General features: G+C 47.6%; 2 protein-coding genes across 7 annotated transcripts in view; both read left to right on the top strand.

The window, feature by feature from the left end:
- The window catches only part of LOC119181497 (latrophilin Cirl), a 721,750-nt gene that overhangs the window by 615,346 nt on the left and 91,390 nt on the right, over positions 1-15,014 (top strand). The gene's annotated exons all lie outside the window — the stretch shown is intronic.
- Positions 3,325-7,204, top strand: LOC142774588 (uncharacterized). 2 transcript variants are annotated; one of them, XR_012886456.1, is made up of 3 exons: positions 3,325-3,655; positions 5,432-5,753; positions 5,825-7,204. XR_012886456.1 is itself a non-coding variant. In XM_075875076.1 (2 exons), exons 1-2 carry the CDS (start codon positions 3,372-3,374, stop codon positions 5,607-5,609), a joined length of 462 nt encoding a protein of 153 aa, XP_075731191.1. In that variant the 5' UTR covers positions 3,325-3,371; the 3' UTR covers positions 5,610-7,204. The 2 variants fall into 2 exon arrangements, 1 of the variants encoding a protein (XP_075731191.1); XM_075875076.1 differs by having other exon boundaries at positions 5,432-7,204.

Here is a 15,014-nt window from a genome sequence, read left to right as displayed (position 1 = left end):
GTGTGTACGAACCCGTGACCGTGTTCTTCACTCGGCATGTCTCACCACCGTAACGCCTTCGACCTTGAACCGAAGGTACTGACACTGATGGTATACGTTCGAGCAAATACGGCACGCTCGCACGATTAAAGAAAAACAACAACAAAGAATGCACCTGCGCAGTGAAAATCGCGCCCCGCGTTTTCAAATACTGCGGATTCATGCGCACAGAATGAGCGAGGGATGCCGCGCGACACGAGCACGTCTCCCCGTGTCGCTGGGCCACGCCCGAAATTTCCGATTGTGACGCTAAGCCGCCCTTGACGTTGTGTGCGCAGTCTCGCCTTACCTTGTCGGTCTCCCCGTCGTTGACAGTGCCGAGACCGTTCGCTCGTCTTCCTGACCTCTTTCTTTCTTTCTTCCTTTCTTTCTTTCCTTCTTTCTTTCTTTCTTTCTTTCGCTGGCTTCGCATTTGCCAGAAAAATTGCTATCGAAGTGTAAATTTGCTTGTCGCAAAATGATGCTTCATCGGTATGGACGAATGATATGATAGATAGATAGATAGATAGATAGATAGATAGATAGATAGATAGAGACAGACAGACAGACAGACAGACAGACAGACAGACAGACAGACAGAGAGAGACAGACAGACAGACAGACAGACAGACAGACAGATAGATAGATAGATAGATAGATAGATAGATAGATAGATAGATAGATAGATAGATAGATAGATTATCTGATTGCAGCTGTATTTATCAGCCCGACACATGATGATTGCGTGCCAAAACCAGAAATTTTTTTCGTGGTGGGAATGGGCGTGGCACGAGGTCAATCAAGCACCCCATTTGTATGTTAGCGTGTTTCTTGGAATAGGCGTGGGTATACGTGCACATATACAATTAAAATGTCGGTACGGGTGGGGGGGGGGGGGGGCGGATGCCAGTGGTCAGAGTGTCCCGCGGTAGGCTTTAGTGCGCGTCGACAGAAAACTAACGGGGAGCGGCAATTCCCGTATATACATGATTGTCCCATATAAATGGTCAAGCTGCTGTGGAATTTATCATTTACTCTCGTAGACGAAACCTTACTTTCCTTCATCACTTTTGTAGCTTTAACGAGTAATTACAGAAGAAAGTACACATGGCTAACTCCGATAGCCTTGGTGGAGATTTCGTGCCTGCTGTAACGAATCGTATTATAGTTTATACATACGATATTTAAATATAGGATGTTTAGATGTAGGATGTTGAGATACATATGATGTTTAGGTAGGCTTTGTAAGGATACAGCGGTCTGTGCTTTTGGCTTACGGACTTGCTGACAGCCCCTTGCATGACCCCTCTTCTCGATTAGTCTTAATAACTCCTCATTACTTATTGGTATTTCATTGTTGCAAGCACGATTGCGGCAAAGGTATACCTGATGCCTGTCCCGCGCATCCACGAGGATCGGCCCGGGGTCGTACTATCATGTGACAGGTCCCTTCGAGGATTAATGACAGCTCGCGTTCTTGATGGGAGGGGCTCAGTGGCTACAGGCTGATGTAGGTATACATGCATAGACGGGGCTCGTGTAATTTGCGTGCGCGGGGTACTCTTACAACGACGCTCGCGGTCCCCAAACTATTAACCCGCGGATAGTTTAGCTTCTACCTCCTCGTTGTTACGTCCGATCGTCGTCGTGGCTTCTTTTTCCCCGCGCGGTAGTCTGACACGCAAACGATGCCCAATACGCGCGCAGAGGTAGCAGTTGTGGGCGTGCCAGCTCTGGCAAATTACAAAGCAGGCGACGACGGTGACCACCGCGGCGCAATGGCCGCCACACGCGCCCTGGATTACTGTATACCTATAGTCTATAGACTGTTAGGGTGACCTTGTAGTCATGGTATTTTGCCTTTAAAAGGTATGCGTACTATGTAACGAACGTATACGAACAAAACTAACTCTTCTCCGCGTTTTTGATATGGAAGAGTTGGCGAACTTGGAAGTTAATACATGTTCACGCAGCGGTGTAAATCGGAGGTGGAGGAGGAAGATAGATCCTGAACACTCTTTTGAGTTCAGACTATTTGGGGGTGGGGGGCGCACTCTTACTGATATTCATTCTGCAAACATGTTTGAATTGCTAGACGGTTAGGTGTAGCCTTAACTGCGCTAGCCGAACGTATATTTTGATCTCAGACTATTTGGGGGGGGGGGGGCACTCTTATTGATATTCATTCTGCAAACATGTTTGAATTCCTAGACGGTTAGGTGTAGCCTGAACTGCGCTAGCCGAACGTATATTTTGATCTCAGACTATTTGGGGGGGGGGGGGGGCGCACTCTTATTGATGTTCATTCTGCAAACATGTTTGAATTCCTAGACGGTTTGGTGTAGCCTGAACTGCGCTAGCCGAACGCATATTTTGATCTCATATGTAGTCATTTACACTCACGCAGTATACCGAATACTTTGCATTTCATTTCTGAAACGCCTGTTATTTTGTTGCGTGTGTCGGTGTTCAATACTCATCAGCTGTCTAAGAAGGTATTTAAGTTGCAAAATGTGGTTCGACCGGTTTGCAAGAAAAGTTAGGTGAGGCGCCAACCAATGCTCGCCTTTTTTTTTTAAATTTAAACACACATCCTTATTATCGGTATACCTAAAAATGCGCCCCATAGTTATATATTGCCATGGCTACCATCTCGTTTTTATTTGTCCCCCCTCTCCCATGTGATGTCTTAGATTTACACGACTGCATTCAGGCACGCGCGAAAAGGGCGTGGATAGGTGTTCGTATTTATACACGGATGTTTAAGCATTTACCATGGAAATGTGAATGCCATGACAGGGAATCGAACCCGCATCATCGTGTGCATAGCAGTGAACACCTCGCCAACAAGATACAACCGGGGTTGACTGACGTGTATGAATATAGACGGTTTGCTGTATCTGGTTCACTTCTTCTGCAAACAAGAGGTCTCTTCGTTTTGGCTGCACCGGCTGAACCAGTTCAAAGGGTGCAGCACCTTCGTCCTCGTTTTGCCGGAGCAGCGCGCGCCCTCTGTCGCACCCTCTGCACTGGCTCCCTCGTTTTGTCTAGGTGTAAGCCTAGTTCCTGACGAGTTCTGTACCGGCGTGCACGCACTCCAAAGCAGGTGCAGAGTAGTGCAGCATGGCGGGCGTCCCCCCAAGGCCAGAGCAGACGACGTTGCAAATAGTTGTTCAGGGCGTTCAAAAGGAAGTTAAGGCACTTCACAATCCCGACGGGTCATTTATGACGGACGCCAACGGTTACGTCTATGAGGCATCAGGTAAGTCAGGCTGCATGCATTGCCAAAAAACGTGGTTAGCGGCCAGGAGTCGTAGTCGGTCAGCAAACAGCCTCGTAGCATTGCTTATGCTATGTCGGTATTTTTAATCTTGGTTTTCGCCCTTGCAGACGGCAAGCGCGTTACGTTGCGGTTCATGGCAGGGAATCGTGAAAATGACCCCCCTCCGGCACAACCGCCGACGCCTTCTCCTGCCTGCGACGGCGACGTTGACAGCGATGGGGCTTTAGCCGCATTTCCAGCAGCAGCCGCGTCGGCTGAAGATGTGGAAGAGCTTTGGAGCGCCCGAAAAACAAGGTTCTTCATCGCCAAATACTCGGAAATGAAGGACTTGGTGGGAAAAACCAGGGCACTTCGGTATGTCATCCTATGTCCAAAATTATTTGCAGCTTTTTATTATTCCGTTTCACTCTAGGCAAGCACCAACAAGATAAGGGCGCATGAAGTTCACAATGGCGATGGTTATTGTTGCCTACATTTTACTGCCAGCAATTTACATTTTACTGCCCCCCCCCACTGAAAAAAAATTTTGGCTATGCGCCTGACTGTGACATATACGTTTACATATACACACAAACAGTATGTATAGTCACGCACATATATACACAACGAAGGCATTCGTAATGTTTCATTAAGTCAAGTGATCTTCAAAAACAGCGACGGTGCTTTTGTGTTGGGCATTGCACAACCGCTGTCTTGCCGAAAAGGTGCAGCACCTCCAAGCTCAAGCCATGTTGCAAGTGTAGTGCTGCCTTGAGAATTTGCACTAGAGGGAATTGCATGTTGTTATTCTGAGGCACATCTCTAGCAAGTCTCGCCCTGCAGTCCTTGTGTCTTCACTGTCTGTCCGCATTTCTCTCGCACTGCCACTTTTCAAGATGGTGCAGCTCATTGTTAAAAGAGATATGCTTCTTGACACGTGCTACCCTATCTTTGAACCTAGACTGCGCCGTCGTGTCAGCAAACAAGGTTGCGCAGCTGCATGTTTTACAATGCAAAGACAGGTTAGAATATGGCTGTCTCCTTAGTGAAGCTTTATGATCCAAAAGAGTGATTTACACAATGTTCAACTTCTCCAACATAATGCTTCCCGCACAAAAAGAACGTTCGCAGTTATCAGAAGTGTGTGAATAGTGAATTTCGGAACCTAATCAAGTAAGAGTCAAATAGTAATGGCACCAAATAGAATACAAATAGTAATTGAATACTGTTTGAATAGTAAGTAGACCATTTTCAAAACAGCCTTAGAACAGAACATTTTATTTGAAACAAATAGTCACAAACTTTCGACAAAGGCCATTACAGTCAGTTTGAATCTACTCAAAATACCACAATTACGAAAACTAAGGTAATCTCGTATGCAGCAGGAACTAGAATATTCGTAACATTTTGTAATTGTAGGTTCAACTACGGCATTGACTAGCGTTATCAACGTGAGACTTTGTCACCTCACTTTAAATAAAATTGGGACACAAAAACAAAACAATTTACAACCAAACATTGCAGATACAACTAAATATGTAACGGAGCAGATCAACCCGTCATCACAACATGGCCTGCGCACTAAAAGCGGATAACAATGGGCGTTGAAATTTACATCTGCAAGAACAATTTACGCAAACGCAAAACTTGTATCTGTTGCTAGTCGTGAAGCTGCAAGCACTCGTAGTTCCCACCTTTGGTTATTACAAGACGAAGACAGGAGCTGATAAATGCGATACAGCTAAAGTGCAGTAAAAATTGAGCAAGAATGGAGCTTTCAGAAGCGCATTCATTCGACAATCAATATAGTGTAGGTAGTCTTGCAAAAGCTTGGGCTGCGTACAGGTCACATTAGGGATTGAAAGAATGACTTGTAGCTGTTTCGTTGTTTTGGGGTTCTCCCGCCAGTGCCGATTATTAAAAGAATATTTGTTACTTAGAATATGTGCAATTCGATTCGACTTAGGAACCGAATACAGTGCTGTTTGATTCATTATCCAAAATTTTCGAATAATCGAACATCCCTAGCAATTATCCCTGAAAGCTACACATATGAAGTACTAAGGAAAGGTTCATGTGCTACTGCAAGACTTGGGTCACGTTACGTCGCTTCCTTCTTTCCTACTAACTGTGCTTTGCTTTTTTGTTTAGCACAAGAAGGCTTCTGTGGAAGAAGTTGGCTGAGGCCATCAATACGGAGTTCTTGTGCAACGTGACTGCCACACAAGTGGAAAACAAATGGAAGTCGCTGGACAGAGCATATAAAAAGTCAAAAAAAGACAACAATTCTTCAGGTCACCACCGTGTGAACTGTGAATATGAAGAGTAAGTTACGATTGTGTCTTCATATCTTCAGTGATTCTCATAGTGTCTATTACAGAGAGCTGGCAGAAGTCTTGGAAAAAGAACATAGTGTAAATCCAAGGCTGCTCTTGGAGCCTGGAAAAACAATCCTGCCTAGTGCAAGTCCAGAGTAAGTAAAAATTACTTAATTTGTGCTGTAGCCTGGAAATGACATGGCACCTGTACAATTACTTTCAACAGCACCAGCATCACTGAAGCACCTCAAGATGCAGCAGTCCCAGTCGAGTGCAACACAGCATCCAAAGTTCGGAGCAGCACAACGCCAAAAAGGAAGCGCCAGAGTAGGTCCCAAGTCACGCCGCTCTTGGAGGCATTAGAAAAAATGCAAGCTTCGAGAGCTAAGCAAGAGGAGGCAGCAGTGAAACAACTGGAGGAAAGAAAAAAATGGGAAGAGGCAAAGGCAAAGCGGCATGATGAGCGCATGCAGCGATTCGATCGGTTGATCGACGTACTCTCAAATAAGGACGGGTTATAATATGGGCAATAAACTTTTATAACACTAGCAGTGTCTACTCCATCTAATTTGTTAAAAAAAAACATTGCTTCTAGACGCGGCACCCCACTTCGCAAAACATTTGCACACTGAATAAATCGCGAAGCAAAGATGAACTTCTAGCACTGTTCCTTTGCAATGAACTCTCGCAGAGACTGACTGTAGCCTGGCAGACTGCAATCAAAATCTCCTGCACTTTCATCATTGCCCACATCTTCTTCTTGGGGAAGCGTTGCAAGTTCCTCAAGGAAGTCCCTTTCATCGTTGCACATGTTGTGTAGCACACACGCAGCCATAACTATATAGCAGCACTGTTGCACACTTTTTGCATCAACAAGGTAGAGCCTCCTAAAACGCTGTTTAAGCAGGCCGAAGGTGTTCTCAATAAGCACTCGTTGTTGACTGTGTCGTTTATTGAAGCTCTTTTTCCACGTAGGAAAAGAACTTCCATTGTCCTTGAATGGGGTCATGAGCCATGGCATCAGTGGATATGCACTGTCACCCAGTATATAATTGTCTTCACATTCCTGAATTGCGCGTGCAAAGAAGGGGCTCTCCCTCAGGACACGGGCGTCGTGAACCGAACCTGGAAACCCAATAAACACGTTCAGCAACTTGTTCCTGTCGTCGCAGATTCCTTGCAGGATTATCGAAGGCCACTTTTTCCGGTTGAAGTAAGACTGCGTAGATTCGCTTGGAGTGAGTATCCCGATGTGTGATCCATCGATACAGCCGATGGTGTTTCTTGGGCCCTTGCCTTTACTTTTGGCGAGGAAGCCGTTCTTTATGCGGGTCACTTCCGCGCTACTAGGCCAGCAAATTATCTCATCGCTAATAGCGTGTAAGAAGTGAACGACCCGTGTCACACAAACATGAACAGACGACTCGGTAACATCGAATTTGTCGCCTATGGCGTACATAGATATTTGTGAGCCTAGGTACACAAGCGCTATGAGGCATGTTTTTTCGGCACTGATTTGTTGGCGGCCTTGCACTGCCCTTGGGTAGAAGGCTGAAGTCTTGAACTTGGCACTGAAACTATCAAAAGTCTCCCTGGACAGCCTGAAGAGGCGCTTGAATTCATACTCATGGTACCTGCCGATAATGCTTTCGTACCCGGGTACACGGTTGGCATCGTCGCGCACCAACGCGCACGCGACCAAGATGCACGCATCGTCGTACTCATCGTCGCAGTCACTGCAAACGGCACCGCTGACGGAATCGTCGTCGCTGCTCGAGTCCAGCAATTCCATCGCAGTCACAAGAAGTGCCATCACGGCCGTGTATTGATCGGACAAGGCGGCGGAGGCGGCTATTTTAGGCTTACACTACAAGGTGTTCTCCGGCCTGCACTCACGTCAACTCACGCCTTCGTTTTGGCTGTAGCCGTCGCGCGCTAGTGTCGGCTAGTGCCGAGGCGTGGTTGAGGCTGCACCTGCACTTGCTCGACCGGCGCTGCACGCTCACTGCACCGCTTGGCACCGCTTTTTCTGCACCTGCACTTTTCTGAACTAGTGCAAGCCAAATCGAAGATTCCTAAGGTACCTACCTTCGGCGAACCGTGGCAAGCGTTGGCCTGCAGCGAGCATGACAGCTGTACAGATGTTTCTCCTTGCGCGGAAAGTTGTCGCTCGCTGACGTTTCCATTGTTAGCCGTCAAGAGAACACACACTCGGTATTTTTGTGGCAGCCATTAAGGAGGGGGGGGGGAGACAACACTCTGCGTTTTCTAAGACTCCGCGTATCGCAGAAAGAAAAAAAAAAACGGTATAATAACTGAAATAAATGGGGTATGTGAGCTGTGGGGGGATGAGAAACCGAAAACATGCTAAGAACTTACAAAATAAAATCAGGCGGGGTAGTCGCTTAGGGGCGAAATGTGAAAACGAAAAGAGTAAAAAAGGAAGAGAAATAGAGCGAGTGAATGAACAGGGGAATTGTCGCGAACTTGAGGCAGGGGAACAAAGGAGCGTGTTCAGGCGACGCTAAAAATAAGCTCACGCAAGCAGAAAGCGAGGACGAAAAATTGCCGAAAAGCGGCAAAGGCGAACGAACACTTGACACAACGACGACCGTTGGGCATACACTTTCTTGTCGGAAAAGAATAACTCGGCAAAAAAAAAAAAAAAGTTGTATGGTGAAAATTAAGAAAATAGTGAAGCTGAAGAGACGAAGGTGGTGGTTCACTTCGGCAGCGAAAGGCACAAGTCGAAGACGGAAGAAAAGGGCAACCTTGGGTGCAGTCCGCGCCGAACACTTATCTGGCTCCTGAGGAGAGGAGGCGTTTGAGCACGGACGACCGGGCCTATTCCTTCCGCGCGCGCAATTTGAACGCCATGCCTCGCTAACTCCGAATACAAGGCGATGGCGATCGACAAAAGATACGGGGGGAGGGGGGGGGGGGACTGAAGTGAAGGGGAGCTTTCAGAAGGTGAAATGGGGGGGGGGGGCGGGGGGTGATGAGCTTCAGTTGACGACGGCGCCAACGGCGGGACGTCTTTGACACGTGCGGTGAACAGAGGCTGACAATAGGCTCTGCATACACTTCCTAAGACTTCCTGAAGTTGCTCGCTTTGCTTGTTGTAGTTCATTTCTTTTCTTCCCTTTAAAATCACTCTCCGATGTTTGTAAGAATACTGGAATGAAGGATTACGGTTTCCCAATAATCCTATATGCTTTGGTCCTTCGACTTCTTTTCTCTTTCAGAGTTCAGTGTAATAGCTCCGGCGAAACTGGTTGTATAACATTGGTGTGTGCTTCTTCTTTCTGGGTGAAATAGAACCATCAAACTATGGTATATAGGTGTGATTAAATAATTGATTGATTGATATGTTGGGTTTAACGTCCCAAAACCACCATTTGATTATGAGAGACGCCGTAGTGAAGGGCTCCGGAAATTTCGACCACCTGGGGTTCTTTAACGTGCACCCAAATCTGAGCACACGGGCCTACAACATTTCCGCCTCCATCGGAAATGCAGCCGCCGCAGCCGGGATTAGGTGTGATTAAATGAAAGTTGACGAAGATACAACTTGCCGCTGGCATGTTACCGAACCTGCAACCTTCGAATAACGCGACCTCTCCAGAGCATCGGACGCGCTTACTAAGTTCCGAGTGAACCAACTAGCCAGTTCAAAAAATACTTATCGTTTGGAGAGCGCCTAGCTAAAAAGCAAATGAAAGAACGAGACGCGCACGGACACACAAAGCTAGGTCGCCAAATGGAGAAGGGCGCCCGCTGACGTCCTTCGCAGCAACAGCCTGTCCGGTAAGAACAGGCGAGTCGAGGGGGGCACGGACTAGGGACCACACGCGGCTGACACTAACACGATCCCTCGATCGTCCTCGCCAGGCCCAGCACATTAAGTAAGCACTGAGCTTTGTTTCCTCCCCTCTTGTTTTAGAGGGCGCATTTTTCAAACCTGTGGTGTAGAGGAAGAGCCCGAACTCTGGAGTGGGCGGCCGGATAGTTCGACGTAGACGACGCCCAAACAGCAGGCCTAATTAGCGGTGCAACGCTCCTTTAATTAATCGCCCGAGGAGCTCCAGCAGTGCACGTACACGGACCGGTAGGGCACTCCGTTTAGGGGGGAGGATGATCCGGAGGAGTGGGGGAGGGGGCGTCGGTGGTGGCCCGTCTCCCCCCCCCCACCCACTCACTCCCTCCTTGTCTTAATGACATCCCCGAGCGAGTTCTCACACACACGCACAGCGAAGGTTTGGCAGAAGTGAACAAAGCCCGGTTTCCCTCGTCGAGTCGACAAGCATGCATCGGGACGAGACTTAAAAGGCTGCTGAACCCCCCCGCTCACTCTCTTATCGCTCTCTAGGCAGGATACGGGTGTTTATCGCTCGCGAGGCAGCACCGTAAAAGTGCGGCAATGAGTTATCTCTGTTGCGTAACTTGGTCGCGCAGCGTCACTTGCCCAGGTATCGGGGACTATCTATAATTTGGCTTTGGGCTCCTAACTAAAGGTTCATTTGTTATACGCTGTTACACGGGCTGCTTAATCTTCCTTAATGAGTACGCAGTAACTAGTCGTGTGGATTTTCTGAAAACTTCGTTCACCCGTTCGACGAGGCTTAAACGATATATAATCGTCTTGGAGATAAAAACTTCGCCTGTGTTTGTCAGGGTTTGCATTAGTTGTGATTAGTCTTGGAGAAAGCCTAATGACAACTATAGGTAACAGATAAAAATCTAATTCTAATCAGATGTTGCTAAATGGTTTTCAGATGAAATCAAACAAATAAACAAGCTTCGTTGTAGTTAGCTAACACATTACAGGGCTTACACCAGCAAGTATGTGTGGTCTATTTGCTTATACATTGGACAAATGCAAGATTTTGTGTGTCTTCGCTTCAGAATGGTATGGTGCGTTTACGGTAAGGTTCACTGTGAAAGGGGCGCGGCTCTTTACTGTTCAGCTTAATAAAAGAATCACCTTGGAATTAGATTGCTTTAGACAGACAATGACAGCCCGCTGCAGCATTGGCAATGCTGCGCGAAAAAAAAACTGACATGAGAATTTCTCGAAGCTACCGCTCTACTTTAAATGCTGCGCAGTGAATATTATTGGATCAATTCCATAAGAAAAGGCACTTCATGTGAATCTTCTGATGGAGCTATAGTGTTAAAGAAATAATCACTGTCGATGCTCACGCGTGCAAATGGTGTTATGGTTGCACCACAAGTACCATCAATGTAGGGATTAGAGCTTGTTGGTGTGACATTTGTATATTTTTTTTTCGTAGCGCACGTAAAACGAGAATGCAGAAGAACGGGCATAATAAACACGTCAGTCATGACTATAGATCCAAAACTGCACCATGAGTATTTGATCTTGGAGAACTGTTTTGCGGTTATTGTCCCGATATGCGATGAAATAATCGTTTTAATTTTTAGGGGCGAAGCTTCTTAAGGCCTGGGTCAGTACATCATCCGATGTTGTACGTAGCCACCGGTGGCACATACCCACTTTAGAGCGGATATGTGCCACGGTGGTGCGAAATAGCGGTACTTGAAGCATTCCCTAACGGACACTCGGACGGACGGATGGACAGATAGCCTAGAAGACGGACGGACGGACAGGTGGGTGGATAAACTCACGGACGGACGCATGGACAGACGGACGAACGCGTGGATGGACGCACTGATGATAGTCGCGCCGACGGACGGAAGCAAAAACGAGCTGACGGACGCTTCGCCCCACTCATCATCGTTCACTCCGTGTATTTGCTGTGATTTTTTTTAACCCTGATCAAACATCAATAAAAATTTCATTGAACTCGGTGGCCTACATGCCGTTGCGCCATTAAACATCATCGATCAATCAACGAAGACACATACGCAGACTCAAGTACTAGTTCGCCATGTCCATTAACAGGGGATACCACCATACCTGTCGAACCGTACTTCGCCTTAATTGATAAGTCCGGGAACTGTGGGAGGAATAAACAAATAGAAAGGAAATGTACAAATCCCCACCACGAGGCTATCGACCTCCAGAGGGACCCGCGCTGGAAGATTTGTGGATTAATGCGGGAGCAAACGATTTCCTCCCCGAAATGCCTTTCCCGCAGAAAGAGCACGAATCAGGAATTACTGTCTTTCTCCTCCCGGGACGGACGGGCCGGCCGTTTTCTGGTCGTCACTGCGGTTCCAGCTTTTTTGGGCCGCTGCGTCGATGATGATCGGGCTGTTTTGGCGGCTCTGGCTGTTAGCGTGCGTGACCCAGAACTGCCCCCCTCCCCCTCCAACTAAAATAAGAAAAAAGAAAAGAACACGACGAAAGAAACCGGCAGGAAGAAATTGATTGGTGCCGCTGGTGGCCATTTATTGCCGGTCTCCTCGGTCTCACTGTTCCCCTGCTGGCTTTGCCACTTTCCGCCGCTGCCTCGAACTCTTCGCACTAAAGCGAAAGCATGCCTTTTTGCCCGATCACGCAAGTCCTCGCCAGCGCTACGGTGCGTGAGCCAGCAGTGCAACTAACGCCGAAGCGAAGCCTTCGCAAGTATACACGAAACAAAAACGAGCTATAGACCTCCTCTTCCGAAGACGTGCATTGATGAACGCGCGCCCTCTAGTTTCAACGCTCGCTTGGGCATCGCAGAAGCAGCATGCAATGGAGGCGGCCAACTGACTCGTGTGCGTGAGTGGGCTGGGGAGGTGGGGGAAGGGGCTTTTTCTCAGCTGAAACAAGCGCTGCCTTAGCTGTCAGAAGAAAGAGGGCTAACTTTCAAGGAGAGGAGGATTGCAGAAGCCAGTGGCACCCCCGTCCCTCTTCTTGTCCCTTGAGCTTCGAAATGGGGCATAATGGTACCGCCACAGGTGGCGCCCCGCAGAGTGCATGCGTCCGACTTCGCCCCGGGGGGTTTTCGGACGAGAAGTGGAGAGAGAAATAGTAGAGAGAAGGTCTTGAAGAAGAGATGGGGTGAGGAGTAAGGTCCTTTTTACCTTCTCGAAAAAAAAAAAAAAAGACGACGACGCCCCTGGCATGGAGAGACGCACGTCGTCCACCGCTGTAATACTTCTCGTGGCTTCCTATCTAGAGGAGAAGCGCATCATGGGGTGGAGGGAGGGGGCACAAACCTTTTTGCATTACAGATCGCCGCTGGGTCCGAGAGACTGGTCTCTTCACGGAGCTATATGGCTCTCTCTCGCGGCGGTGGGCGCCGGAATAGACAAGCGAGCGATGCATCTTGTTTTCTCACCCTCTCGCCTACTTCTCTTTATTCCCATATTCCACTCATAAACATTTTGCATTCCAGCTTTCTCGTGCTGCGTTTTTTTAAATATTTTTTTTCCTCATCGTATTGCGGCTTTGTACAGTTTCCTCTGTTAGGACGAGTTTTGGTTTCTTGTCACTAAGATACGCGGCTCATGGTGCATCTTTCTCGGCGCTTCTTTGCTGGGAAGATGTGGTGGATGGTATACCCGCTGGCACTCATCTACGTGTTTGTTTTTACCATAACACCGTGCGAATGCATTGCTCACTTAAGCACCCGCGATTGCATTTAGAACACGCGTAGGTTAGAAGGAATCCGCTGGTCCGGCTGTAGTTCATTGCAGTTACTTGAAACTGCACCTCGCTTATTCAACAACCATCTTAGCATTAAAGCCTTCTTGAGTATAGTACTTCGCGACTACGGATACGGGAAGCGTCGCGAAAGGCAATAGTCGGTTTGAGCACACAACTTCAGTAAAAAAAGGAACGTCGGTTCCTCTCTTGGCAATTTGTGTCCATACCACAAAGGATTGGCATCGATGTGCCATCTAATAGCGCTCACTGATTTTCGTGACGTCAAGAACTTTTCGAGTGTTCAGATAGTTCGTCGGAAACATGGAACGTCCTGGTCGAATTTCGTCCGGGATTCTGACATCTCTTCTCAGCTAAACGTAATCTTTCATATCCTAACGGCGAACATTTTAACTCGACTCTCAGTACGCGTAGTGTATACGTTATCCGAGACACTTCGTGCGGAAACCAGCGAGCACGGCTGTCCTTCCGTGAAGTTTACCATTTTTTTTCTTTGGTATTAACTCACTGAGCTGCTATAAATGACAGATATAAGCGTTGGTTACGGCGGCACTGAATGACGCCTAAAGTCAAATGTGGAAGTCATCCTGCGTACAAGTCTATGCAGTGCCAACATATTCAAACCCAAAAGTGATCGCCGACCGCTGTTACCATTACGTGGCGTCGCCCCTTTCCAGTTCCTTCCGATAAGAACAAAAAAAAAAAAAAGAACCAAATTGCGACCCCGTGGTGGAAATGGTGCAGCCTACAGGCACTGTGCATGTCACGCCGGCCTCAATTCCAATTTCGTTACGTCTCTCGCTTTTCTCTGAATGTTCTTTTGTTTTATTCTGGCAGGGCCAGGAAGACTCCCTTGTTATTTCTGGGCGCGACTGTGTTGGCGGCAATGCCGTGACCAGCGACGACTATTGCCTCGCCATTCGGCGTGGGGAATACACGCCGCATCTCTTCCGAGATGCGAAACGAGATACCGTCATATTGCTCGATGGTCAAATTGTACAGCTTATATACGATATAGTTGGTATAATGTGTGCACATGCAAGGTGAGGAGATCGGGCGATGGGTCGCTCAGTGGGAGGATATTTATGCGCGTACACTTGTGTGACCCGCGTAATATGTATGGGCGCATTATTTATCCGACTGTTGGACATTTTATGGACTCCTCTAGTTTGCTGTATGTAGCTTTTGCTCCTTTTAGACGTCTTAGCGACGACTTTTCTCGCTGTACTAATCAAACTTTACCTCGGTGTGTTGTAGACATATATATATATATATATATATATATATATATATATATATATATATATATATATATATATATATATATACTTAAGTCTGATAAACAAAGTGCTCACCCAGTCCCTATCCCTCTCTCTCTCTATCCTTCTCTCTCTCTCTCTCTCTGTGTGTGTGTGTGTGTGTGTGTGTGTGTGTGTGTGTGTGTGTGTGTGTGTGTGTGTGTGTGTTTCACTGCCACCTTTTATTCACACAAACGCAAACAACCACAGCATGTGTGCGTCTGGAGTGGGGGGGGGGAGGTATAGGTGCACACGCAGCAATTCAGAGAGAGAGAGGGAGAGCATCGTGACACGAAAAACGAGGCAAAAAGAAGGATTCCGGCACAACGGGACAAAGGACGGCAGCCTATAAGCTACGGCCAGCTCGTAGACCGCCGTCTCACTTCCTCAACTGTCACGACGGCAAAACGAGCAGCGAGAGCGAGGAAGAAGCGGCAGAAAAAAAAATGTTATTTGTGTGACGACGCGGGCGCTGGACTGGCTGCTGCAGGAGCCGAGATAGGCCTGCTCCGTTGAATTGGAATGTGACAGGTTTCGAT

This window comes from Rhipicephalus microplus, chromosome 10, assembly GCF_043290135.1.
Source record: "Rhipicephalus microplus isolate Deutch F79 chromosome 10, USDA_Rmic, whole genome shotgun sequence".
Lineage (NCBI taxonomy): Eukaryota > Metazoa > Arthropoda > Arachnida > Ixodida > Ixodidae > Rhipicephalus > Rhipicephalus microplus.
Note: the sequence above shows the minus strand (reverse complement) of the source record. Positions and strands in the feature narration are given on the sequence as shown.

Excerpts from the sequence above, each read along its gene's own strand:
- LOC142774588 (XM_075875076.1), top strand. The coding sequence starts at position 3,372 with ATGTCGGTATTTTTAATCTTGGTTTTCGCCCTTGCAGACGGCAAGCGC. Across the intron at positions 3,656-5,431 it reads GGAAAAACCAGGGCACTTCG|CACAAGAAGGCTTCTGTGGA; the intron begins GTATGTCATCCT and ends TTTTTTGTTTAG.